The sequence below is a fragment of the Choloepus didactylus genome, chromosome 1 (assembly GCF_015220235.1).
Source record: "Choloepus didactylus isolate mChoDid1 chromosome 1, mChoDid1.pri, whole genome shotgun sequence".
NCBI lineage: Eukaryota > Metazoa > Chordata > Mammalia > Pilosa > Megalonychidae > Choloepus > Choloepus didactylus.
This window is the reverse complement of record NC_051307.1, coordinates 23105296-23133021: the sequence shown is the minus strand read 5'-3', so window position 1 is coordinate 23133021 and position 27726 is coordinate 23105296. Positions and strand designations below refer to the sequence as shown.

General features: G+C 40.5%; 1 protein-coding gene and 1 long non-coding RNA gene across 2 annotated transcripts in view; one reads left to right on the top strand and one right to left on the bottom strand.

Annotated features, from left to right (window-relative positions):
• Window positions 1–1294: 1294 nt before the first annotated feature.
• ADAMTS1 (ADAM metallopeptidase with thrombospondin type 1 motif 1) lies at window positions 1295–9977 on the bottom strand. The gene is made up of 9 exons (XM_037832962.1): window positions 9009–9977; window positions 7211–7557; window positions 6747–6879; window positions 6200–6367; window positions 5510–5796; window positions 4693–4879; window positions 4408–4583; window positions 3303–3478; window positions 1295–3150 (listed from the first exon to the last, which is right to left on the bottom strand). The coding sequence occupies exons 1-9, from the start codon at window positions 9661–9663 to the stop codon at window positions 2451–2453; spliced, it is 2829 nt and encodes a 942-aa protein (XP_037688890.1). The 5' UTR covers window positions 9664–9977; the 3' UTR covers window positions 1295–2450.
• Window positions 9978–10997: 1020 nt separating this feature from the next.
• LOC119527047 overlaps window positions 10998–27726 on the top strand; it is a 37106-nt gene continuing 20377 nt past the window's right edge. The window contains exons 1-3 of the long non-coding RNA XR_005215306.1: window positions 10998–11343; window positions 14067–14209; window positions 14836–14944. This is a non-coding gene — a long non-coding RNA (uncharacterized LOC119527047). The remainder of the gene's footprint in view (window positions 11344–14066; window positions 14210–14835; window positions 14945–27726) is intronic.

The following is a 27726-nucleotide window of genomic DNA, read 5'->3' as shown; positions in this document are numbered from 1 at the left end:
TATACCATAGTAATGCAAGCAAATAAATTATCATGTTGGAGGCTGTTAGGGAAAGGGGCACATTAAGCCACTGAATTTCATGGCTAAATTCTATGTTTAAATGAGTTCTATGGGACCAAGGATAGTTTCCACAGAGTTGAAAAACTTCACTTTTATCTTTCATTCTGTGGCCCGGTAGCTAGGGTAACACTTGTCTAATACAAGACTAACATGATTTCCCAGTGCTCCCACTTTCTCCGACTGTGTACCTGACCTTAGAATCTTATGTTCAATTGCTCAGGGAAAGAACACTTTGATTAATTCTGAGGGAAAATTAGATTTTTAATCTGGATCTGAAATCAGCATGTTATATAGAACTACATAGGAAAACTGTTCTAAGTAGGGTGAAAAGAATGAAAAATATATAGTTGGAAATGTCTGTGGTTGACCACATAATCCAGTAGCCTTCTAGTCAATAAACTATTTCCTGAGAGGAATGTAGTTAGTTACTTTGGAAGTAGAGTGAACTTTTAAAGTCATTGATGTGCCATTTAGTATTTAAAATATAGTGATTTATGAAAAGCTACCTAGAGTGGCCTGGTTGTTCTGGGGTTTTCCCAAAATATTTATAATAGTCTCCATGAGCAAGAACATTTGGAGGGTTTGGCTCACCCTGCGTGTCTATCCCATAATGTAATTTATGAGGAATCATTTCCTACTCAACAGCTTAAATACTTTCACATAATTTTACTTACATGATATAATTGAGCAAGAGAAACAAATTCAAAAGGCATCCAGAAACCCAAACATGTTCATTTAATTTACAGTATGCATCAGGGGTTGGCAAACTGAGCCCACAAAACAAATCTGGCCTACTGCCTATTTCTGTAAATAAGGTTTTATCAGAACACAGCCATGCCCTTGGTTTACATACTATCTGTGGCTGCTTTTATGTTACAGCAGCAAAGCTGTGTAGTTGTGTCAGTGACTTGACTGTAAGGCCCAAAAAGCTGAAAATATTTACTATTTGGCTCTTTACAGAAAAAGTCTGCCAACCACTGTTATATTTTATTAGATACTTTAGTAACAAGTCTACCACAAAGATATCATAGGTTCCTTTCTTCTTAGAAATCCCATAAACTGAGGATAAATGGAATACATTTCATTAGAACAAAATCCTTTTTCCAAGGAATTTGAGACAAACTTCAGACTTCTAATACAGTATTTGTGTCTCAGATTTCCATCCCAGGAATTAATTCCCACTTAAAAAAAAAAAAGACACACAAGTTCAAAAAGTGTTTTTATTATTTCTAGTAATATATATTGTATAAATACTCTATTTTTATATGATATTTTACAAATGTTATATAACTTAAAGGTTTTATCATTAGAAAGGAAAATATAAAAATAAATATGTTATTATAGGCATTTATTACAACTATAGTCCTTCTTAGAAGGAATACACAAAACAGTACTTATAAAGTACATATAATTTATAGTAACATATTTTACTATATACATATGGGAAATATCATGTTTGCTCTCAGAGTATAAGAGCTGGACAGACATCCACCAAGAATGTTCAAACAGCTGCTGGGGATGGGCCTGCTACCCCTCAGCAGCCTCCCCATGACGAGACAGGTGATCTCAGACACGTGAGACCTCACGTCTGCATGCTCTGTTCTTGTTCTGGCGTTATACTCTTTGGGTGTGATCTTTCAAGATATAAATTATTTCTTCACATCCATATTCCTAAAGTAGGCCTACAGAGGAAGGAAAGAAAGGGAGGAGGCACCAAGCTCATTAGTTTTCCTCTAGGCTTTCCCAGCAACAGATACACTGCTGCTGCTTGTGTTTGGAGCCTTGTTGCAATTTTACAAAATTAATTTTGTCACCAAAAATTATTACACAAATAAAGGCTAAGATGATACAAAACAAAATAAAGATGGAGCTACTTGAGTCATTTCACATTGCTGAGCACTTCTTTTCTGGCTGGAACTCTGAACTCTTGAGAAATCAGATGGTATAAATATTCTTGGAAACCATAGCAGGCATAAATAATGCAGGCCCAAGATCCTATTTGTCCTCCACTTCTCCATCACTAGTGAGCTACAGTAAGCCAGGTCTTAAATTGAAGATCTTCTCTTCTGCTTTTCGTCTCCCCGTGATACCAAGGATTTAATCAGTACCAGGAAACTGGAGTTAGCAGTTGCTTCTGTATATTTTTTTAAACTTCTAATAGATACAAGAAATAATAATAATGCCCTGGAGCATTATCATCTTTTCCTAATCCTCCTATTGAATTTGTAACTGGCAGGGTAGTCCGATGCCCTAACTCCTTATCTACTTACTTCCATCCTCCCATCTCACTGATGCACCTGTTGCAAGGTACACTCGATATCCCCAGCCTTCTTGATTTCATTGCATCAACCCTTCTCCACTTTACACCTCTCCCTCACAACTGACACTGCTTAACTGCATTCTGCCAGCGTGCAAAAATCTATGTAATGTTTAGGCTTCTTTAAAGGATCACAGCTCTCTTGGGACAACACCCCCCCTTCATGGGACAGACACTTCAAGGTTCTCTTTTTGTACCCCTTCCCACAAGTCTTAGAACATGGCGACCACTCCCCCAGCTGCCAGTGGGGACAAGGCACCTCTGCACAAGGTCGGGTGCTGGCTGGCTTCACTTCTTTTGCGCACTCCGAAGCAGGCTGCCCGTTAATGTCTCGGCATTCTACCAATCTTCTCTGCCAGCCCGATCCACAGGACTTGGAACACTCACCCCACTCTTCAATGACCCATTCTGAGAACGTAGGGATGGCATTGAAAGATTCCTTCTTCTTCTTCACGAAATAGGTGTATTTAATTTTAGGGCGAAGGGCATTGCCCACGGTAAGGACCTGGATGGTCAAGGGCTCTTTGAGGGGGCTGAAGCTGCGAATTCTTTCCAGCGCTGCTGAGGAGCCACTGTACCTCAAGACGCTCCCTTTGTATGTAATGTCTTGCTCTAAAGTGGACAGAGTGAAGTCGCCGTTAAGGATATATGTGCCATCGGCAGCTCGGATGGCAAGAAAGCTCCCGTTATTTCTGGATCCCCTCTGATTCCGTTGTTTCACTTCAATGTTGGTGGCTCCAGTTGGAATTGTGACAATATCGTGATATCCTGGTCTGCAGGCAAAAAAAAAAAAAAAAAAAAATCGAGATATGTTTATATAAACTCTCGTTCACTAGCTGATTACATTACTTAGTTTAAAGACATGTTAATCCTTTATTTACGATTTTTTTTATCAGAACTTTGAGCATACACAACTTAAACTTACTTTGCACTAGTAACCGATCCCGATATTTTCTTGCAAGTAGATCCATTTCCTCCACAAATACCACATTTATCAAACTTCTTTTTGGAGTCTATGATGCGATCACAACCGGCTTTCACACACTGTCCTTGCACACAGACAGAGGTGGAATCGGGACTGCATGGAGTTCCATCGACAACCTTAGGAAGACAACATGTATCTAGTGTCAAGCATTAACAAGGGAAAGAGATGATACTATGATGCTTATGAAAGCTTTCCTCACTGACATTAGGTCTCTGCTTTCCTGACCACTTGAATTAAAATGGTGCTCCTGATACGTGGCACATGTTTGCCAGCTCCCCAACTTTTTTCCATTGTACTCCTAGGTTTTTGATTATTTGTTTATTGACCTCCTCTCCCCTCTAGCTAAGGTCAATGAAAAGCAGAGCTTTTGGTCAATTTGTTTACTGCTGTATCCTCAGCGCCTAAATAACTGGAGGTATAGTAGGTGTTCAATAAATCACTTGTTGAATACTGACTTTGCAACTTGGGAAAATTTTCATAGATTCCAGTGCTAAAAACATGATTATCTCACCCAAATTAAATTCTGTTTCCTACCTCAGAGCCAGACTTAATCCCTCACCCTGATAAAAAGCAAAAGAAAGGATGCTTCTACTAGTTCAAGGTCCTGAAACGTAAGAATCATCAAGGCTCACTCTTCCATTTGAGGAAGTTGGTTTGCACCTGCTACTGCTAGTCATCCAGAAACAAATACTTTGGACTATACCTAAACTATTTTCCAAAAGCACTGGCTGCTGTGTTAATATATAATTTCTCTAACCCTGAGTTCTATGTGAAACCTAGTTATACAGAAAAGCACTTCATTTTTCAAAGAGGAATGATAAGCAGTTGCAAGAATATAAGTGCTGGATTCAAACTTCTTTCATAACTGAAAACACCACCAAGCTCACTGCAGTCACTTGCCAAAGCACACAGAAGAAAAGCAGGTCTAATTTGAAATTCAATGTGTCAATGTACAAATTTAAGAAAGTGTGTCAAAGGTTGCGTGAAAATGGTAGCAAGCCAAGGCCTTGGTTCTTAGGCAGAAAATAAGTTAAAAGTTAACTACCTTGGGCTGCAAAACAAAGAAGTAGCCAATGCCTTTGGCTTGACAGATGAGCTTGCACCTGTCCTTTGGCGAAACACCAGCATACTTAGGGGTCCACTCCACCGCCGGCCCAGTCCCAAAGGAAGCTTTTGAAAAGTCATTGTGTGCCTCGCACTGTTCCTCTCTAAAGGTTTTTCCTAGAAAGAGAATAACATGATGATGTCATCATTTCCAACTTTTAACTGCCTGTTTGCAGGCACATCTTTTTCAGCCCAGTTCTCAGAGTTAAAGCCCATTTCTACTCACCATTATTATCTGGACAGTCCTCAATGTTACATGACCGGTAGCGAACACGCTTGCCTTCACAGTACTTTCCTCCATTCTTTGGGACTGGGTTGTCACATTCCCTCATTGTATATTGAACTCCTCCACCACATGTCCTCGAACAATCTCCCCAGGGTCCCCATGGCCCCCAACTTCCATGAACGGGGGTCTAAATGGAGACACAAATCATCAGCATTAGAACTCCTCTACAGAGACAATTTAGGGAATAAAAAAAAAACTACAGGGCAAAGAATCAGTTACAAAATTACTATCTCACATTCCCTCCAGAGGACACAGATGGGGTAGGATTGAATTTTGCTTCCCCACAATGTATGTTCAAGCCCTTACCCCAGCCTTGTGAATGTGATCCTGTTTGGAAACAGGATCTTTGGAGATGGTATTAGTTAAATGAGGCCAATCTGGCCTAGGGTAGGTCCTAATCTAATATGACTGGTATCTTTATAAGGAGAGGAAATTGGGACACAGATGACTGAGAGAGTAAATAGCCATGAGATGGAGGAAGAGATTGCGTTAAGCCCGGGATTGCCGTCAAGCTACCACTAGAATCCTACAGACTTCAGAGGAAGCACAGCCCTGATTCAGACTTCCAGCATTCCAGAACTGTGAGAGGACAAATTTCTGCTGTTCTAAGCCACCCTGTTCGTCGTGCTTTGTTACAGCAGCCCTAGAAACCTGAGAAGGGGCTGCTGAACTTGATATCTACTATTTTAGCATCACTGTGTCCTTTTCAGTTTCAAGTTTCAAAGGAGTATGTGTACGTATCAGTAGCAAGACTCACATCGAAATGCTTCCCGTCGGTCTTATTCACGCACTTCCCACCAACACACCATTTCCCTTCTCCGCAGCTGGTGCCGTCTGCCCAAGGAAAGTGTTTGGTCTGGCACACCAGCTGCCCGCCCGAGGTGCCGGTGCACCACAGAATCATGCATGTGCTGGCTGCGTCAGGGCAGTGTTTGGATTCCTCCCCAAACGTAAACTGGCACTGCCGGTTGGCATCATACAAGGTCCCGGGGAGATCGGAGGGAAGCTGCATGGGGCTCTGGGGCTTGTCCATCAAACATTCACCTGCAAAGAAAATGCCAACCAACAATTAACAATAATTAATGAAAGTCTGCAGAGGGCAATCAAGGTTTCAGAGAAATTTACCCTATGCGATCACATACACCACAGCGATTTGAAAACTGTAGAGTTTTTGGGGAAAATGCAAAAAAAATTTATATTATTATTAAAATAGTACCCTCAATGGGGGTCTTTCTGTACTTATGATGGCAGGAGATAATGGTTCTGTTAAAACTTCTAATTAATCTACTTGGGGAGCTACTCAGCTAGAAACATTATTTTTTATTGGGAATTAATGATCTTGACAGTGAACATTGATTTTGAAAGAGAAAAAAAAAAGCTTATTTAACGAGAACCTTACATGTGAAAGCTGAGATGTCAGCTAGAAAGAGTGACATGAGCGTCTTACCATGCCCGTTATCCAGAAAGGATGTAATCATGTAGGCACTGCAGGGAGACCAAGGCTGGCTGCGATCCAGATTGGACAGCATAGATGCCATCAGGTGGGAATCTCGGCTCATGCCGTTAATGCCGGCACACTGCTTTGCATCATCATGTGGCATGTTAAACACGTGACCTGAGAAGCAACCCAAAACCCATGTTAAAATTTAGGTCATCTGTAGCAACTTTACCCAACAGGATTCATCTTTCTTAAAGTGATATCCCTAGCAGAAGATATTTATTTTTGAAGACAATGTCTACTCTTCACAGGATATAAACGAGCATGCAAATTTTCAAATGTCCATAGCTGCTATCTTATTTTTTTGTTCTAATAAAAAGATACCTTTCTTTTTTTTTGAAATTGTGGGAAAAAATATTTTCTATGGTTTCTAAGAAGACTTGGCACTCAAACTTGCAAGTTGATTACATGCAGACTCTCCCTCTTAAATTAATGTATTTGTTTATGAGTTTGAATTAACGATTTGGGTTTTGTTCTTACTCTAACTCAGACTTACCTAATTCATGGGCTGTGGTGAAGGCTGCTTGTAAACCGTCATCTTCTATGACTGAGCAGCTTCTGCTGGGATCACACACAGTTCCAACATCAGCCATTCCCAGAGTATCACATGTCTGGGCCCCACACAGGTCCTACAAGGAACAAAGGTACATCCCTATTAATTGGGAAAGAGCATGTATCTTAGGACCTCACTTTTTGGCAGGATATATGTATCTTCACATATGTTTTGAAGCATCTATGTTCGTTATTGTTCAGCTGTCCTATTAGGAGGACTTCATGTGACTTGTGCAGATATAATTTAATGATTTGATTTTTCCTAATGCTTTTAAAATAGAACTGTGAAACTTAAGATTTTAAAATTATAAAGCAGTGGCCAAAAAACAATGCCTTATATACATTTGTTTGCTACATAACAGACCCCAAAGTGGGCAATATCATAATTGATATCGTTTGTCTTCTCACCTGTCTGGTGAAAAGAATTGCTGTATCATAGTGCTCCGCATCCCGATCGCTGGGTGGATTATGCTGCTTTTGCCAGTTGCAGAAGTTCCGCAGGGTGAGGGCAGCATTGGAGGTCACTTCTGGCCCCTTCTGATCCTCATAGATGACCAGAATCTTCACCACCACCAGACTAACCGAATTCCGAATACTGGGGTGTTTATACAACCTGGATGCCACCGAAAACAGGGTGAGAAGGTAGTGCTTCAGACCACTGCCGTGGAAGTCTGCCATGGACTGGTCTGCCACAAGCATGGTTTCCACATAGCGGGGGCTGGACACAAATCGCTTCTTTCTTAGGCGTCTAGTTCCTGTAAGGAAATAAGGAAGATAGTTTGCTCATGGGCAGTCCATTCAATAACAGTTACTTTCAGAGAGCATATAAGGAAAGTCTAACCACTCAAAGCAAATAAAGAAAACAGAAATACACCTAGAACAACATTAAGAGAACTATTTGCATCTCCTTTTCATTGGAAATGTTATTTTTCAAGTTTTCTCCTTTACTTTAAAAAGGCCATGTGCTCCTCTGAGTGGTCAGGTTATTTATTTGTGTGTGTGTGTGTGAGCAGGATTTCTTTGTCCTCGTTGAAATCCTGCAACCTGAACATCCTACCGAGCTGTAGTAAAAAAAACTTGGAGCAAGGACTGCCGGCAGAGACCCTGAGTCACTCTTTCACAGGCCAGGAATCAAATCCTGAATGAGATCATCAGCTCCACGTGGAAAGCCCAGGGCAGGGTTGGGGCCGCTGCCAAGGGGCCGGGCCTGATGGAATCTGTAGCCTGGCTGTGCTTTGCTTTCTCATTCCAGGGGTCCCCGGGGTGTGCGCTCCTGCCAAGTTCGGGCACACAGGGCCACCCACTTTGTCCAACAGCCTATTGCCCCACTCCCACTGCCCCAGGAAAATCTGTTCCCGGGTCGGGCCATAGTTGATTATGGCCCCCAGAGAAGTGCTGAGCTGGACTGTGACCAAATAACTGCTTCAAGGAGACATGAAGGGTCAAGGGGCCAATTCGAAAACAAGGCACGTGCGAAAGATCAAGAAAAAGGAGGACGCCAAAGAGATCGAATGAAAAGAACTGGACAGTGAGCACCGTACGCAACCGTCAGGAAAAGGCACAGCAGGAAGGATTTGGGAAAGATCAACATTTAGTAGCGCTTGAGAGCAGAACTATGGCCGCGAGAGGGAGCGCAAACTGGAGGCTGGGTGGGAGGCGCGGAGGGGCGGGGCAAGCTGAGCAAAGACCTCCCAAGCAGGTTCTGCAGAGGGGCCCGGCCGCCTCCAGCTGGTGGGTCGGGGTCACCCTCTTAAGCGGGGGAGGGGAACAGAAGAGGGCGGAACAGCATCGCTCCTCTGCCTTCTCCATGTCCGCCCTCCTGTAAGCGCAGGGTGAGCGCCGCGGCAGTGGTTACAAAAATTCAGCGCAAAACTGCAACCCGGCCAAAGAGCACCACTCACAATCCTTAGAGAGAAATTAACAAGGTTGGAAAGATGTCCCCTCGCTCACAACGGACTAAGGTGGAAGGAGTCGGGTTACGACCTCTCCGACGAGGTCGAAAGTTTCGCCTTCGTCTGCAAAAAATCGTTGATGTGTCTGTCTTCTCTTATCATTCACTTATTTGGGCACGCGAATTAAGTTTAACTCATTCTGAGTTCACCAACCCCAAAACCTCAAACCCACATTCCTCCACTCCTCCTTAAGCCCCAGCCGCCAGGGACAGAGAAAGTGCGGAGGAGGTGAATGGAGAGACAGGGTCCGATACCTGTTGGCTGATCAGCGCTCTGCGGCGCACGGCCTCGCTGCGACCCCTGCGCCCGCGTGTCCCCGTCCTCAGACCCCTCGCCTCTAGGAGGCAGGGTTTCGTCGTCCTCGACCCCGCACTTGGCGCCGCTGCCCCACTGCCTCCGCTTCAGGAGATGGAACTGCTGCTGCGGCGGCAGCTCCTCCCCGACAGCGTCGGGGGCGAGGCGCGCGGTGTCGGCGGCGGTCGCGGGCTCCATGAAGTACACTTCTTTCTTCAGGTAGAAGGCGCCGCGTATGCCCCGGCAGAGGGTGAAGGCGGCAGCCGAGTCAGGATCGCCGTTCACGGTGCCGGTGTAGAAGCACTGCGCCAAGTCGTCGAAGGAGTCCGGGAGCAGCGCCTCCGGCTCGGGTCTCCGCCCCACGGTCTGCAGCGTGAAGCCGGGAGCCAGGAAATCGAGGTCGTGCTGCAGCTCCAGGTGCAGACGCCGGCCGAAGGCATACAGGTAGAGGTGCGTGGTCCCGGGTTCCAGGGGGCGCTCCAGCGCGGGCAGCACCAGCTCCTCTTCCTCCGCCGCACCGGGCACAGTCAGCAGTGCCGCGACGGCCGCGAGCAGCAACAGTGAGGGTGCGGGCTGTGAGCTCCGGGGCCGCCTCGCCGGCTTCGTGTTCCCCATGTCGCCGTCCGGCGCGCGCCTTCGAGTCCCTGCGGGGGCCACTCGCTGCGCCCGAGCTCTGGGATTCACCGTGTGCAGCAGCGCACCGAGAGAGCGGGCTATTGTTCGGGTCCGGAGCGTAGAGTCTTCCTGACCTCTCTCTGGATTGTTAAAGTTAACAGTTACTATTTTTCTTTGAAAGTGCGCGGGGAGCTGGCTGCGGCCGGGACTTCCCAAGTCACTTGGGAGTAGGTGCAGCGACTCTGCCGAAGCGCGGGAAGTTTTTCTTCCAGCGCAGCACCGTGCGGCGGGCGCTGGCGGGGTGGCTGCTGCGGGGCAAGAGACGCCCTAGAGCGCCTCCGGGACAGGGGACAATGCGAGGATCGGTGCCCGCCGCCCCTCTCCGGCCTCCGCCTTGGCCGCTGTGCTGCTGGCTCTGCGCAGGGCTCTACAACTTTCCCGAGCTCAGAGCCGCTTTCCAGCGAGTGCAAAAAGCTGGCAGCCCGAGCTGCCCTTTTATAGTAACGAGAACCCGTTTCCTCCCCCCCTTTCCTCCTCCCTCTTGGCTGTCTCTCCATCCCGAAGACGCCGCCCCCTGAGCTCACAGTGGGTGCTAAACCGCGCTCAGCGCCGCGGGCCGGAGGGGGAGGGGGCAGCCTCGGCCCTGGCTCCGCGCCACCCACTCGTCAATCTGGGGGCGGAAGACGCAAAAGGGACTAGCACTTTGCACGGCTGGGGCTGCCTCGGGGAGGTTTTGGCATCCACGGCTCGCTGTTCTCCCTCCCCCCCCACCCCCCGCTTCCCTCCCCGCTGGCTTCCCGGACCACCCTCCCTCCCCGCCGTCCCTCTGGTGTCCAGGCGCAGCTCGGCTGCAGTTCCCAGGAGGGAGAGGCGGGGTGGAGAACTGAGCCCCTTCTCAAGATTTTCCTGTCCGGCTTGCTGTCTCGGCGCTCCCCACCACCTCCTCCTCCTTCCTTATCTAGGAGCTGAGCCAGGGCTGCCCGTTCTGGAAGAATACGACACCCCACCTCCCCGTCCCCCTGGTTTGCCAGGAGTCCGCTTGCTGCAGCGTGCTCTCTCCTCCCCCCAGCTTTTCTCAGGGAAGCTGTGGTTGGCCGCGCGCCTCCCCTAGAAAACTTTTCTGGTTGGGGGGCCAGGGGACGCTTTCCACGCTCTCGATTTTAAAATGCGTTTGCAATTCCCCCTCCCCAGCCCTGGAGACTTCTCTGTAGGGATCCTGATCCACATTTCCGGAATAGGTGATAAGAAACGCGATTTATTTCCCTAGAGCCTAAGGAGGGAATTGCGCTTTCTCTTCTTCATTCGGGAGTTACCAGCTCCCTCCCAGTCTCGGCTCTTCCATCTTTCAGCAGCCACCGGACGTAGGCCAGACTGGTAGAAACTTGAAGGACCCCAATTTCCCAGTTAGGGGCGGGCGGCGATCGCTGGGGCTAGAAAGTGGACAGTGGGGAAATTAGGAAGCCCGCTTCCTTCCCCGACCCCTCCCTCCTCTTCCCACCACGGAAGGAAATGGCTGCATCCGTGTGTTACGAAAGCGAGAAAAGGCGAGCCGTCCCACCTCCGGGCCCCTAAGAAAAAGCCGAGCAGCTCTTCCCTCGAAAAAGAGGGAGTGGCTCAGTGACACGAGAGGAAGGAAATGTTCCACAATGCCTTCTCGGGCGGAAAGCCACAGGGACAATGGTGAGAACCGCCGCCCGAGTCCCGGGGCAGCCCGTGTGCCTCACGCTCGCGCACTCCCACTTCCTCGTCCTACGGGTCTCCTGCCCCGCGGACCTCCTCCCCTTTGCCCCTCGCTTTTCACCAAGTTTCATCTTGGCCTTTTCCTCACTCCTTCCCAGTTCTGTCCCAGTCAGAAGCGTCCCCCTTAATCGTCCAACCCTTCCTGCATCCAACTTTTCCTTTTCTTTTTCCGACTTCCTCTTTTCTCTCAGAGTTCTAGATTGCCTACTAGAAACAAACAAACTTTACTTTCCACTTTTTAGGAAAGGTCAAATGAGAAAGAATGGCACAGGGAAGCAAAATGTTTTACTTTTGAAAGGGCTGAGTAATAAGGAACGAGGCTTTCTTAAATGCAATTTTGGTTTTCCGAGGTCACTGTCGAAGGTGAATGCTATGATCAACCCAGAAATTAGGTATATTTGAATAGCAGTTTTGGGCATCTCTGGTCTTTTCTCAGCTTCACTCTGGTCTTTGCTGTTCCACTTTCCCATCATCTGATTGACGTTTTGATACTGTGTTTCTGCTATCTCCTTTCACATATTCTATTTCTCCTTCTAATTTAATATTGACATACACACTCTTATGTGGCCCTCTCATTTGTGTTACAGTAGTTCCTTAATCTGTTTTTATGGTGTGTTTTATTTCATTTGTTCTTTCTTTCTAGCTGGAAGGTTAGACATGGGAGAATATTTGAGGGAAGTCACTCTAGACTTAACAAGATATGGAATCATAGAATGGAATCACAAAAGCCTGATGGCAAAGCCATCCACAGATTTTCTAGCCTCTTGTTTAGGAGAGAGCTCTGAAAACAATCTGTGGTGACCAGCAGTTGGAGCCTCATCTTACCTTGTGATAGAGATTTCGGAAACTAGAGGTGGCCCAGAAGCTGAGAGACTTACAAAACCAGTGAGGGTCAGTATGATTTCTCTGAATTGGAACACAAAGGGAAATTCAGAAGATGGGCAGAAAATGTGTAACTTTCAAAAAAGTCATGAAATGCATTCCAGTTTGTCAACTCTCCTACATAAATTTTAGCTTTTAAAATATATTAATACAAGTTTGGCCTTTAGTCCATGTCTACCTCAAATCTATTCTTATTGGAAGTTTGTTTAATTCAAGGCATAAATTTCTAATATTGAATGAGATACTTCAAATCCTTAATAAGTTTTGCATATTTCATGTTGTATATCCAAACAGCTGGAAAAAAAAAATAGAATTAAAGGCAAAAGTGTGGCCAGGAACATGGCTTTTTTATTCACTGGGTTTCTCTCCAGATTTCTGTTCTTTTGCATAATGACTCCAATCTGTTGTGCACCTGTAGTTCTGGGAAATGATTCTTTTTTAATTTCTTCAACAGAGACATGGATGTAGGAGTTGCCAATTATTAAGTTGAAAGACTCTATCCATGCTCAGAAGTACATTTAATCCACTTATTTTTTTAAGTAAGATTGGCATTCTTCAGGCATTTGTGGTATTAAGCAAATATATACATATACCACATATTATATTTCTGAACAGTATTGTGTATTGAAAAATATTTTAATGTAGAAACAAGACAAAGGAGTAAAATTTGCACACGGCATCAGTAAAAGTGGCAGCTAATACAGGTTAAATTTCACACTCCCATCCTTACAAAACTTTGCTACTTGATTTGAATGTGTCCCCAAAAGATCCTATGCTGTCCTAAACCCTACCATATTTCTGGTTTTCTGTTTGTTTTTTTTTAAATTCCATTTCTTTTCATTACTGTCTGGTCCTTGTGTTTCAGAAACAGATGGCTATTTAATACACAACTCAAGGCACTCCTAACATTGAACCTGTTAGCATTCAAAAGTCTGCCATTCTGCCACTTCTTTCTCAGCATATTACGTCAAAAGTGGGGGGAGAAAAAAAACTAAAGGAAAAAACCAGTAGATGTATTTCAACCCAGCATAGTTTTCTTTTTATAGGATGCAAATGTGCTTATATAAACATCAGTCTTGATTTGTTCTAATTTATAGACTTTAACCAATTTTTGTAAGTTGTAGAAATAAGCTAACAAAAGTTAAAACATTTACGATAAAACTGTTTTCACAATTAAGTTTGCCCTTTTACAAATCATTCCTGTCTGCTATTAACAGAGAGACTCCCTGAGAAAGAACAAAATTCATGCATTTTAAAAATAAAAGGAATAGATATTAAAGTGCCAATTTTTATTTACACCAGAATTGTTAGGTTGCTTCATTTAATTGTGTATTACAGACATAATGATCATAATTCTCAAGTAGTCTATACTCCTATAAATATTCAATAAATAGTCATGGAGTGAGGGAATATGGTAATATACATGAGTTATTAGCATCGTTTCAGTATAAACACTGTCAACAGAAACTACTAATATGCATATTTCATAACCATTTCAATGTTATTTATTTATGTTTTCATACAGAGGATTTACCAATTAGAAATGGGAGCATCTGGTCTAAAGTAATATTGGCAAAATGGATATTGTAGTTGGTTATAATGGGAAAATACATAGAAAACATGTATTTAAGCAGGTTGTATACTCAGAAATATAACAAATACTTGAAGACAGAAAAATCACTTAAATTGTATTTGGACTTAAAATTACTATGAAACAAGCTTTTGCACTTGCAGAACTGAAAATAATATCCCTTGTCTAAACCACCGCTCTTGTTTGACAGATTGGAATTGAGCCTCCAGGAGGTTAATTGACTTGCCCAAGATGTCATATCCAGAGTCAAACTGGGAGATAAGAAATAAATCTGACTCTGTAATTTTTAAACAAATACCTCTTGGCATTTTAGGATCTCTAACAGTGCGGCAGGTAATTATGTTTTCAGACTTGTTATTGATGAGTCCAATGATTAAATTTCATTTTAATGCGAAATAGGAATTTTCTAGCAATAAACAAATTTCCACCTTAAAAGATTCATAGCTTTTAGCATCTCTTTCTCTGTCCACAAGGTGGCAACCGTCCACAATAAATGATATGCAGCTGGGTTCTTCTTAATAGTTCAGGTCAGGGCTTTGCAGTGGTTTATATCTTTTCAGTCATATTTAATTTTTAATCAAATTTTATCCTACATTTTTGTATCATGAAAAAATCTTCTTTAATAATACAACTTTTAAATGTATTTACATTATTAAAAGTAATAAAAATGCTTTGCCAACTATTTTTAATCTTGTAGCTCTGTTAGCTTAAGGCAAAAATCAAAAAGCAAACAAACAAAAAGAAAACAGAAAACTGCCTCTGATGAGATAATACCGTGGACCATTTTTATGCATCATATTTGAGAGCGAATTAAAAATTCGTAGGCATTGTAAAAAAAAAACTCATTCATTCATTCAACAAATATTTATTTAAGTGCCTAAAGTATGCTTCGTATATATGAATACTTGACTATAAATACTAAAGTTAACTGATTTTCTTGGTTTCGACATTTTACTTAGCAGCAATTAAAAAGACTCTGAAGTGAAAAAAAGAAAACTGAGAAAAATTTCTACCACCAGATGGTGCCAAAAGACAAAATTGAAAACCATTCTCAAATGGCAAGTACAGGTAGTGTTTCACTACCCTCAGTATAAATAAATTCCAAATGTTATATGAATGCAAAATCATATTCTGATGATATTTCATTATTTAATGTGAATCAATATTAACAGACTATCCTTAATGTTAAACCCTAGTTTGATAAACTCTGGAATTGGAAGCAGACAAATTTACTCAGCAGGGGGCACATGAGACCACAAATTAAGAAATTTTAAAAGATCTTGCTACTGTCTTGCCTCCCACCTCACCCCCAATCTTTAAAGTTTATCAACTAGCTGGTTCAGATAGGAATTGTTTTTATTTATTTAATTAATTTATTTTCTCACAATACAGTTATTTAAGCAGAGGATGAAAGTCACTTGTCCCAATATTAGGGTAGTGATTTTAGCCAATGATAAAGGGCAGAATTTGATGATTCCCTTCTTCCCTACAGGAAGGATTTTTAACTCTACAGTGCTCCTTTAAAAAATTCTTAACTTACCATGTTTATTATTAACTGATCTCTGAATTGTGAAGTATTGAGATTCAGTGGAAATTAGAATTGGTGCTCAGAACTACTGACATTTGATTCTTTTTAAAGTCCTAGGCCATGCTTCCCAGGCTTTTCCCTCTATAGACAATTATACAGTACAGCTCACTAGGGTCAATGGGTGATGATGCTTACTGCTGGAAGCACTAGCCCAGAGAGCTTTCCTGCCCCAGATGGCTCTCAAGCCATCTGTGAGGTGAGGAAATAGTCATCTTACTACACCTGTACCCAGTTGGTGGTAGACTAGTTTATTCATGCAGTGTTAGCTGGGAAGCTGGGACCTAGGCCATCTCTCTCAGTAGTGGGTTGTTGAGAACATTTGAGTTGGAAGCCCTGCTAGAACATCACCATGTCCAAGCATGGGAAGCACACACCTTGCAAAGGGATTTGGGAAGCAGAGGGCCAGGTAAACCCACATTTGAATTCTGCCATTCTGGTTCAGCCTTGTCCCTACTTTGTTTGCTTCAGGGAATTGATGGTCTCTGAGCCTCAGCTTTGCCATGTCTAAAATGGAGATAACGATCCCTGACTTGAAACACTGTTGCAAGGATTAGGGGAATGACTAGCATAGAGTAGTCCATGGATAAAGGGAAAATTATTATGGAGGACTTTAAAAGTGGTGGTAAGGAATGTAAAAAGGATCGTTGAGACTGCGGCTACTGAATTGTAACCAAACATTTCATATTGATGCCATAGAAGACTCAAAATGGGGATTGGCATGCAGTAGACCCAAGTTTTTGAAAGAATGAAGCAGTAAGATCTCCTCAGTTGTTGAGTGCAATGCTGAAGCAGAGAATTGAGAAGTGTGTGGTTTGAGGCTGTGATGGAGTGATGTAGAACAATAAAGGGAAGTCAGAGATCAGTGGGGACATGGGATAGGCAGCAGGATGAGAAGGTTTCAAAAGTTGAGACAATGGATTGAAAAAGAATACTCATAGTTAAGGGAAAGAGGGCTTGTTAAAGCAGTCAACGTGGGGTTCAGTTATAAATTGCCTCCAGCTAAATTGTTGAGTTTAGCATGGATTTTGTCTTTTTGCCATATTAGTTTTTGCTTGTAGGTTCTGATCAGTCTATAAACCAACTCAGACAGCTTCAGATGGGTGAATTATTCTGAATACCTGTGTTGAATACCTCCTGCTGCCCACTTCACATTTACTCTGATGATTCCTGCACTAAACACTTTAGGGCAGGTGTGACCCGTCAGTACTTCCCCTCAGCTGCGCCTGGTGTCTTGAATGCTTCCCAACCTGGGCTCCCTGAAGCTGCAGAAGGATCCTCCTGCAAATGCAACCAGGAAGTACAGGGCAGTTAGCCATGTGACAGCTCCCAACCAGGATGGGAGCCAGTGGAAAATGGTTCCTCTCCCATCACTTGGGAGACAATATTGTAGCACATTATACATATCTTTTCAGAGGGTCCTGGCAGAATCAAGTCCTAATTGGCCCTAGAAAAAAATATCAGCTTGATAATACAGGCTTGGATTGGCTGGCTTTCCCTCCTTCTCTTTCATTCTTTCCATTTCGCTCTCTTGTTTCCTGAAATTGCTTACCTGCCGCTCATCCCTTTCCATTCCAAACAAACAAAACAAAAAGGCTGGCTGCATGCACACAGCCCTTTCCTCAGGCTCTGATTTCTGGGCCAGAGTCTAAAACAGTGAATACCAGAGGATCCTCACTATGGGATCATTCACTGACGAGAAAATGATAAACTCCCCTTTGATTGGGGTGGCGATAGCCCCTGGCATGCAGTTGTATTACAACAACCTAGTGGCAGTGTGGGGTGAAGTGCAGGTTTATGCAGCAACAGTGGCACTTGAACAGTGAGAGGAAAAGTGTAATTAAAAAGAATGTGTAGTTGGATGGCTTTTGATCGTTGAGCAGGGGCTGACAAGCTGGGCTGGCCACATGCTTTTGTATATACAGTATTACAAAATACTGTTATTTATGTATTGTTATTTATGTATTGTTTGTGTCTGCTTTTATGCTATAAGGCAGAGTTGAGTAATTGCAAAAGAAGTGGTATAGACCACAAGCCTAAAATATTTACTGTCTAGCTTTTTAAGATGAAGTGTGTCGACTCCCTTCTTTAAAAGCCTTGAAAAAGGAAAATGAGGGATTAGATTTCTTTCCTAACTCTTAATTCAAGTTACACCATCAAAATCACCTTTCTCTCCTGCAGCCAGAGAGCAGACTGTGCTGAAAATGTGAAAATGCATAGTCCTGCAGTTATGCAAAAGTCAGGGTTCTAATAGAAAAAGCTTGGGACCCATGAGACCCGAGATGGGGACATTTGGGTGGATAAGCCTGAAAGTCTTGAACCCCCATATTCTCCTGAACTGTCCTGATTGGAAGTAGATATGAGGCCCTTGCTAGAGGAGAGCAGCCTCTGCTTGCCTAGGCTCTCAGCAGAGGCAGCTGCTTCTCAAAATTTTGCTTATCCTTCTCCATATCTGCCACCTCCATCTCTTTATTTCTAGGCTCTTACACAAAGTTCAAAATTTTCCAGAGAATTTTTTAAGAGATACTGTTCTGGTTTGTCTAATGCTGCCAGGATGCAAAACACCAGAAATGGATTGGCTTTTATAAAAGGGGGTTTATTTGGTTACACACTTACAGTCCTAGGGCCAGAAAGTGTCCAAGGTAACACATCAGCAATTGGGTACCTTCACTGGAGGATGGCCAATGGCATCCAGAAAACCTCTGAGCTGGGAAAGCAAGTGGCTGGTGTCTGCTCTGGAGTTTTGATTTCAAAATGGTTTTCTCCCACGACGTTCCTCTCTGGGCTTCAGCTTCTCTCCAAAATGTCACTCTCAGTTGCTCTTGGGGTGTTTGTCCGCTCTTAGCTTCTCTGGAGCAAAAGTCTGCTTTCAAAGGCCATCTCCAAAATGTCTTTGTAAGCTTCAGCTCCTCTCTCAGCTTCTGTGCATTCTTCAAAGTGTCCCTCTTGGGTGTAGCAAAGCTCGCTCCTTCTGTCTGAGCTTATATAGTGCTCCAGTAAACTAATCAAGGCCCACGCTGAATGGGTAGGGCCATACCTCCATGGAAATTATCTAATGAAAGATCTCACCCACAGTTCAGTGATCTCATCTCCACAGAAACAGCCAATCAAAAGTCTGCAACCCAATCAACATTAATACTTTCCTGCGCACACAAGACTGCATCAAAGATAATGGTGTTTTGGAGAACGTAATATATCCAAACCAGCAAAGATACTGACCATACAAATTAGGATCCTCAAATGATTTCTAGATTTTAAGAACAGAAGAAATATTAGCAAAGGCATTAAATTAATGAATATAATATTATCATGTTAGTTTTAGATAAGAGATTTATGGCAGTGTAAAAGAGTATATGTAATGTTTTGCCATAATGCATAAAAAATCCATTGTGAAAATGCAGAATTGCAGTATTTTAAGGGTAGTGGTATGACCTGTTGGAGTATGTGAAGCAGGAAATTCTGGGGTTTTGGAAGTGACAGCCAAATCGAGCCAGACCCAACTGCAGTATGAAGCTTGTTTGTGGTTGTCCATTCAGGCTTAATATCAGTGGGGATGATCCTGGTCAGGTGTCTGGCTGTGATTTCCAAGCTAATAGCAATTCCTGAAATCCAGGAATCATTCTGTTGCTCCACTTGATCTATGGAGATTGGTCTGGAAGAATTCTGTGTGTGTAAGAGTGTGTGTGTGTGTGTAAGAGGGTGAAACTCACAGTCTCTGTTCCCACTTCTCTGTATCCTAAACAGTGGCTGCCTTCTGTTCACTATGAGGCTGTGCCTTCCTTTTTGTTCCATTTCTGTTAAGAACTTTGGTCTACTGAAGAGAAGTAGGCAGGGGAAGGCAGCCAATTGCCAATGGCATTGTATCTGAACTCATATTTTTCTAGGGTTTTACTATGAAATAATAACACCTGTTATTTTTTGAGTGCTTAATATCCCAATGCATATTTTGCCAATTTAAGTTAATTGATCCTCATGTTTAGATTGGCTGTTATTAATATCTCTATTTCTTAGATCAGGTAATTGGGCACAGAGAATTTAAAAACTCTGGCCAAGCTCACACAGCTAGTAATTGACAAAGTCGGATAATCTGCTCTTAATCTTTAACACGGTCAACATGCAATACGCATTTACCTATATTAATTTTTTTTTTATGGTGTTGGGAATATAGAAGAAAGAGAACTGGTTAAAATTCAAGGTAACTAGTTGCAGATGTGTGCTCATCTAGCTCTTTGACCTTCATCACAGATACTCTGGAACTTAATCTCTAAATCTGTAAAATGTGGGTGTTTGACTACTCTAACTCCAACATTCAGTAACTTTTAATATGATTTTAGCACTTTGAATGACTATAGATATAAAAATTGCTGTTTGTTTTGGTGGAACATCTCTGTTGTACAAGTGATTTATTACATGCCAAGTGCTTCATCAGGAAATCATTCCACAATTAACGCTTGCCTCAATTAGAGCATTGTTCATATCAGAAAGTACCACATACTTATATATGTTTGCAGAAATCCACAGTAGCTAATAGTGTTTATTGTCACCAGTGGCAGGATATGATGTATTAAAATAGTAAATAAGGCTATTTTGTTTTATGTAATTTAGTCTGTAGGAGAGCTGGAAGCCTTATGAATGCGAGAAAACTTAAAATTAGCCTTTTAAGCAAGAGAGAATTAATGATAAAATCCTATTGACTGAATGAATGTGGAAAAGAACATTTTGAAATTCATATTCTAAGTGGTATTACTGATTTTATTGAAAAGATTACAGAAAAATCTCAGTTATAAATGATAGAGGTTTTCTCTTGAGTATAAAGCTTAGGGAGCTGTGAAAAATAGCATTAGAGCGACAGTTACATAAATGCACGGCACCTGATTTATAAGTTTTACACAAATTATACAAATGTCACAATTGCTTCCAAAATGTATGTTACCATAGGTTTGAAATATACCCTGTGCACATTATAATAAAATTATATCTTTTAAAAGTCTCTGTGGTAAATGCCATCATTGTTTCTTCAAATCCTAAAAAATCACCATCTCCAGATTTTTGATACCTAGTATTGGATATGTATATATTGCTACATGGAAAGATATCTATCACAGATTTCATTCTTTTCCTCACTGGCATACGGCATAATCTTAAACCCAGAACATGATTTTGGTAAAAACAAACAAACAAGCAAACAAAACCAAAACACGATTTACACTCAGCTCAAACTAAACATAATCTTAGAACTCCAGAAGCCCATTTTTCTTTATTTAAAGTCTGAGCCTTTGTCTATTTTTCAAAAACGTGCCTGAAATAGCCAGGCATAGCGTAAGCATAAAATCCTTTTACTTTTCATACCCACCTTACCTCTAGAATATCATATACCTTGAGATATTTTTATTTTACTTTTTTCCGTTTTAACAGGAACACTGAAAAATGTCACTTTTTGGGGGGTGGGGAGAGTTGGGGAGCAAGTTATTGCTAAAAGGGTGCTGAGTTTCTGTCTGAGGTGATGAACAAATTGGGATAAAAAACAAACAAACAGGACTGTACAACGAAAACAGTGATTTCTAATGTAAACTCTGGACTGTGGTTAATGGTATAATTATAATAATATTGTTTCATAAATTGTAATAACGATACCACACTAATGCAAAGTGTTAATATCAGGGAAAACTTTGTGTGGGGTATGAGGTGTATATGGGAAATCTGTGTTTTTCTGCATTATTTTTCTTTTAAACCTACAACTTCTCTAATAAAAAAATTAATAAAAAGTTGGAGTAATGGATGTTGGTGAAGGTAGCACAATGTTGTGACTATAATTCATACCCTGAATTGTACAGTTGAAAGTGATTACAATGGGAAATTTTGAGTTGCATATATGTTACTATGATAAAAAGTTTATTTTAAAAAGCTAAAAAATATGATCATGTACAACAGTTTTAGTTTTCAAAAGAATTCAGTGCCACATTTTATAGATTCTATGCCTTAAAAATATCAGCGTGTGTGTGTGTATAAATAGCTAATACAGAAAAAAGAAATGAATTTCAAATTTTCATATTGTATCACTGAGACAGAAAATATAATATAAAGACTTAACTTTTGTGTTTTTTTTTTTTCAAAAATGTGCTTTCCTTTGGGGTTTTTATACTCTGAATTAATGAAACATTATATTCTGAATAGGGAAATATGTTTTCTGGAACTCATCAACATCATCTTTAATACATATCGAATACTTATTCTATTTAGCTATGGACCTGCATAATTCACAATTATTATATCTTTGCCAAAAAGAGATTTCTAAATTCAAAAGAGAAAGTATTCACTAGGAAAAGATAAATTTATAGTAACCTTATATTAGAGTAAGTAAAGATTTTTACCTAGAAGAATGTGACATTTGCTCAAACTTGTTGAGCAGTTGGCATATTTCCAAATTCAAGGCAACTGCACTAGCTATATATATACTTCCCATTAGAAATGAGAGAGAAAATAAAAGGAAGCAGGTGAATCCGAATAGAACATTACAAGGGATCTGCAGAACACACATGTTAAACACAAAAGCTCTGTTCTCTGTTCCGACCAGCTGTGCAACAACTGAAGAGTGAGAACACCTGCCTCATGATGGTGAGAAATGCCAAAGTGAGAAAGAAGGTTCAAGTAAAGCATTTGTTTTCTATTTGACTAAAATTAGGAATCAAAAAATGGAAATTAGAGACACCATATTGAATAAACGCAGGTATAAAGCAAAAGCATATTAAGATTTTAAGGAATTAGAAAATAATTTTAATGAATCAGCCTTCTAACTGAGATGTCATTTCTGAATGGCTGAGATCTCAGGTCATGGCTTTTGAGAAAACTGAGGGCGTCAGTTGCCCAATCCCTTTGTTAAGCCCAGGCACCATGATGGAAAGCAATCCCTACATGAAGTTTTAGAACAGATTTGAAGGTTTTAGGGCAAAGAAAAATTTATAGCAGAAAAGAAAGACAGAAAATAATTTGGTTTTATTCCCAACTAATGTCAAATCACAGATATCTATTTATGCATGTATGTACATGTATAAGAAAAAGAGTGCACAATGAGAAAAATATTCCTTAAGATGATAGGATGATTCTACAGCCATTTCTTTAATAAAATCTATGATTTTATTTTGCTATTTTTCTTCCCATCCTAATATTTGACATTTGAGTATGTTAGTTAAAACAGGTGCATCAATTTTGCTATTTTACAAGAATATTATTCATTGAGATGGCCATTGAAAGCTTCAAGCCATTCACCGTAGGCATAAAGTTCATGCTAAGAAACAGGAAGACAAGAACCTTTCTTATTGATTGAAATGGCTTTTTAAATATTGTGCCATTTTTCTCTGTGGCTCTGTCAATCTTGTTTTCTCTCCCTTCTTCCCTTCCTTCTTCCTTCCTTCCCACCTTCTTTCTCCCCTCCTTCCCTCCCCCCTCTCTCCTTCCCTCCCTTCCTCCCTTGATTCCTTCCTTCCTTTCCTCCTTCCTTCCTTCCTACCTATCTCTCTTTAAAAAAAAAAAAAAAAAGCGTATTAAGCACCTGTTTTGTGCCAAGCCCTGGACTGGGCACTAATGACTTTAACCCTGCACACACATATTTCAATGTTATAAAAGATTGCTTAAATACTTGCTCTTGAGTGTCTTATAAAGATGCATTCAAATAATTGTTCTTGAGTATAGTTAGTGCTGTACAAGAGGTAAGGACGGGGCTAAAGGTGGAACAAAGATGAAGTCATTCACCTTGGCCAAAGGCATGGGATCAGAGGAGTGGGGAAGTTTCCACACAAAAGGAACTATTTGATCTGATCTCGTTCTTTTCATTATTTTGAAACTTCGTAGATATACCTTGTATATGTTTAGTGCCTCAGTTTCAGTTCCTTTCTAAGAAGATAAGAATATGGGGAAGTTATCTTCTTTTAGAAAGGATCATATGGTTTAGAAACGATTTTTCAATTTAATTTTAGTTATATGGTTTAGCATGTTTCACTCTGTACAACTCAGTTCCTACATTCTATTAAATCATTCTTATGAATTGTTGTTTAGAAGCAACATGATTTTGATTGCACTAAGATATTCACAGATGAAAAGATTAACTACTGAGAACTATTGTTTAAATCATCTGGACCTGAGAATGAAAATTATGCTAAAATCTATTTGCAACAGTCTAATGAATAGTTTTTACTGTTTACCTCTTTCTGCACCTCTATAAAATTTTCCTTTGGGGTCATTTAAAGATTTTATCAATGCCTTATTTTCTTTGAAAAAAGGAAAAATTATGGGCACTTATAAAAGTCAGGCACAAAAGTGTCATTCACTAGTGTAAAGAATGACTCTAGGGCATTAAGGCATTGTTAAAAAAATTGTGGGAAGCCTTCAAATTAATATTAAATATTTTAAATATTTCATGTTTAATATTTTCTCTTTTACATGTGATTTATTTCTTCTTCTCAAAAGGTCTGGCTATAAATAGTAGGAACAGGGTTTTGGACTCCTTATTTATTTCCTTTTTTCCAATCACTCTTGTTATTGTATAAAATAGCAAAGCAATGAGAAGGAGAGTCTTCCTTAGGAAGGAAAAAAAAAATTCTTTGGGTTTGCTTTTCAGATAAGAGAGAAAACCTTATATTGACCAATAATACTGGCATGTGAAAACTAATATAAATTTTGCTTCATAATCATTTCTGGCATAGCAGATAATGTACATATATTAGAGAAATCAAGCAATGCCTCTAACTATATTTTTATAAATCATGATAATCTTGCAATTTGGGTGTATTGTCTTAATTGGCACTTTGAATAACATACTTTTTAACATGTGAATCTTTTGAAGAGTTGAAGAATGTCATTTAAATGAAACAATTAAACATAGCACCTTTTCCCTCATTCATGTTCTGGACATGCTGCCTTAGTTTGGCAGGTCTGCTATCACAATACCACAAACTGGTTTTGGTTTAGACAATAGGATGGTTTCATAGGGAAATGCTACCAAACTTGCCAAAAAGAACTGACACCTTTCTTAAGCTCTTTCAAAAAATTGAAGAAAATGGAACACTACCTAACTCATTTTATGAAGCCACCATTGCACTAATACCCAAACCAGATAAAGCTGTTATAAGAAAGGAAACTACAGCCAATTTCCCTAATGAATATAGATGCAAAAATTCTCAACAAAATACTTGCAAATCTAATTCAAAGGCACATTAAAGAAAATTATACACCCTGACCAAGTAGGGTTCATCACAGGCATGCAAGGGTGGTTCAACATAAGAAACATAAGAAAATCAATTAATGTAATAAAGCACATTAACAAATCAGAATGGAAAAATCAAATGATCATCTCAATGGATGCTGAAAAAGCATTTGACAGAATCTAGCCTTTTATGATAAAAACACTTCAAAAGTTAGGAATTGAAGGAAACTCCCTCAATATGATAAAGGGCATATATGAAAAACCCAGAGCCAGTGTAATTTTTAATGCTGAGAGACTGAAAGCTTTCCCTCTAAGATCAGGAATGAGACAAGGATGCCCACTGTCACCATTATTATTCAACATTGTGGTAGAAGTTCTAGCCAGAGCAATTTGGCAAGAAAAAGAAATAAATAGCATCCAAATTGGAAACGAAGAAGCAAAGCTCTCTTTATTTGCAGATTGTGCTGGTTTGGATATATTATGCCCCCTACAAAATGCCATGATCTTTAATCCAATCTTGTGGGATAATGGGATTAGGTTGTTTCTATGGAGATGTGACTCACCCAACTGTAGGTGAAACTTTTGATTAGATTATTTCCATGGAGGTGTGGCCCTGCCCATTCAGTGTGGGTCTTGGTTAGTTTACTGGAGTCCTTTAAAAATGCTGGCTCAGGCCCAGACCTAGGCTGGCTTAGCTCAGAGATGCTTGGAGTTGTGGACCCCTGATGTTGGCTGACACTTAAACATTTTGGAGAACACCATTTTGAAATGCAACCTGGGAGCAAGCAGATACCAGCCACATGCCTTCCCAGCTAACAGATTTTTAGGATGCCAACGACCTTTCTCCAGTGAAGGTATGCTCATGTTTATGCCTTTGTTTGGATAATTTAATGGCCATTTGTAACCTAATAAACCCCCTTTATAAAAGCTAATCCATTTCTTGTGTTTTGCATAACATCAGCATTAGCAAACCAGAACAGAGATGATATGATTTTATACATGGAAAACCCTGAGAAATTGATGACACACCTATTTGAGCTAATAAACAAATTCAGCAAAGTGGAGGGATATAAGATTAATGCACATGTCAGTACTGTTTCTATACAGTAGAAATGACATAACTGAAGAGACACTCAAGAAAAAGATTTCATTCTCAACAGCAACTAAAAAAATTAAGTACCTAGGAATAAACTTAACCAAAGATGTAAAAGACCTCTATACAGAAAATTATATAACTTCACCAAAATAAATAGAAGGTGACCTAAAGAGATGGAAAGATATTCTGTGAGCATGGAATGGAAGAACTAAATGTAATTATGTCAAGTCTACCCAAACTGAACTACAGATTTAATGCAATTCGCATCAAAATTCCAAAAAATCTACTTTGCAGACCTGGAAAAGCTAGTCATCAAATTTATTTGGAAGGGAAAGATGCCTCAAATTGCTAAAAATATTCTAGAAAAGAACAACTAAGTGGGAAGACTTACACTGCCTGACTTTGAAGCCACCATAAAGCCACAGTAGTCAAAACAGCATGGTAGTGGCACAAAGATAGATGTATCAATCAATGGAATCAAATGGAGAATTTGGAAATAGACCCCCAGATCTATGGTCAACTGATTTTTGATAAGGCCCTCAAAACCACTGAATTGGGACATAACAGCCTTTTCAATAAATGGGTCCTGGAGAATTGGATATCTATATCTAAAAGAATGAAAGAGGACCCCTACCTCACACCCTATACAAAAAATAACTCATCATGTATCAAAGATCTCAATATAAGGAACTCCACCATAAAATTCTTAGAAGATAATGTAGGGAAACATCTTCCAGACCTAGTAGTAGGAGGTTTCCTCTTAGACCTTACACCTAAAGCACAAGCAATGAAAGAAAAAATAGATAAATGGGAACTATTTAGAATTAAAAGCTTCTGTACCTCAAAGGAATTTGTCAAAAAGGTAAAGAAACAGCCAACTCAATGGGAGAAAATATTTGAAAACTATCTAACTGATAGGAGACTGATATATTGTATATATAAAGAAATCTTTCAACTCAATGACATTAGTGCAAATAGCCCAATTATAAAATGGGTAAAGATATCAAAAGTCATTTCTCCAAAGAGGAAATACAAATGTCTAAAAACACATGAAAAAATGTTCACCTTTGCTAATTATTAGGGAGATGCAAATCAAGACCACAATTAGGTATCATCTCACATTAATAAGAATGGCTGCTATTAAGCAAACATGAAACTACAAATGCTGGAGAGGATGTGGAGAAACTGGAACCCTTATTCATTGCTGGTAGGACTGTATAATGGTTCAGCCACTCTAGAAGATAGTTTTCAACTTCATCAGAAAACTAGGCATTGAGTTACCCTATGATCCAGCAATTTCTTCTCAGTATTTACCCAGAGGACATGAAAGAAGTGACACAAACAGATATTTGCACATGAATGTTCATAGCAGCATTGTTCACAATTGCTAAGGGATGGAAGCAACATAAATGTCCTACATCAGATGAGTGGGTAAGTAAACTGTGATACATACATATGATGGAATACTACACAGCAGTGAGAAAAAAACAAGGTCATGAAGCATATGACAACATGGATGAACCTTGTGGACATAATGTTGAGTTAAATAAGTCAGATACAAAGGGAGAGATATTGTGTGATGCCATTAATGTGAACTCTGTAAAAAACATAAACCAAATGTCTTATATTGTAGAATATAGGGGACCTAGAGATAGACAGCAATTAGAGAAGGGGGAATGATAATAAGAACAGATAAGATATTGAGGGTAATCTTAGTGATATGGGAATGTCAGGAATGACTATGGTTCATTAATTTTCTTGCAGTATTGTAGGAGCATATTGGAAGCAATGTAGTTATTTTAGGATATTTGTTTTTCTTATTCCTTTGTTTTATTTTGTTTGAAATGTTTTTTTTTTTAATTTTTTGATAAATAAAGGTTTTAAAAAAATAAAAACATAAACAATAGGAAATTATTGTTTCATGGTTTTGGAGACTGAAAGGCTTGTTTCCTCCTGGGGTTCTGCCTGGA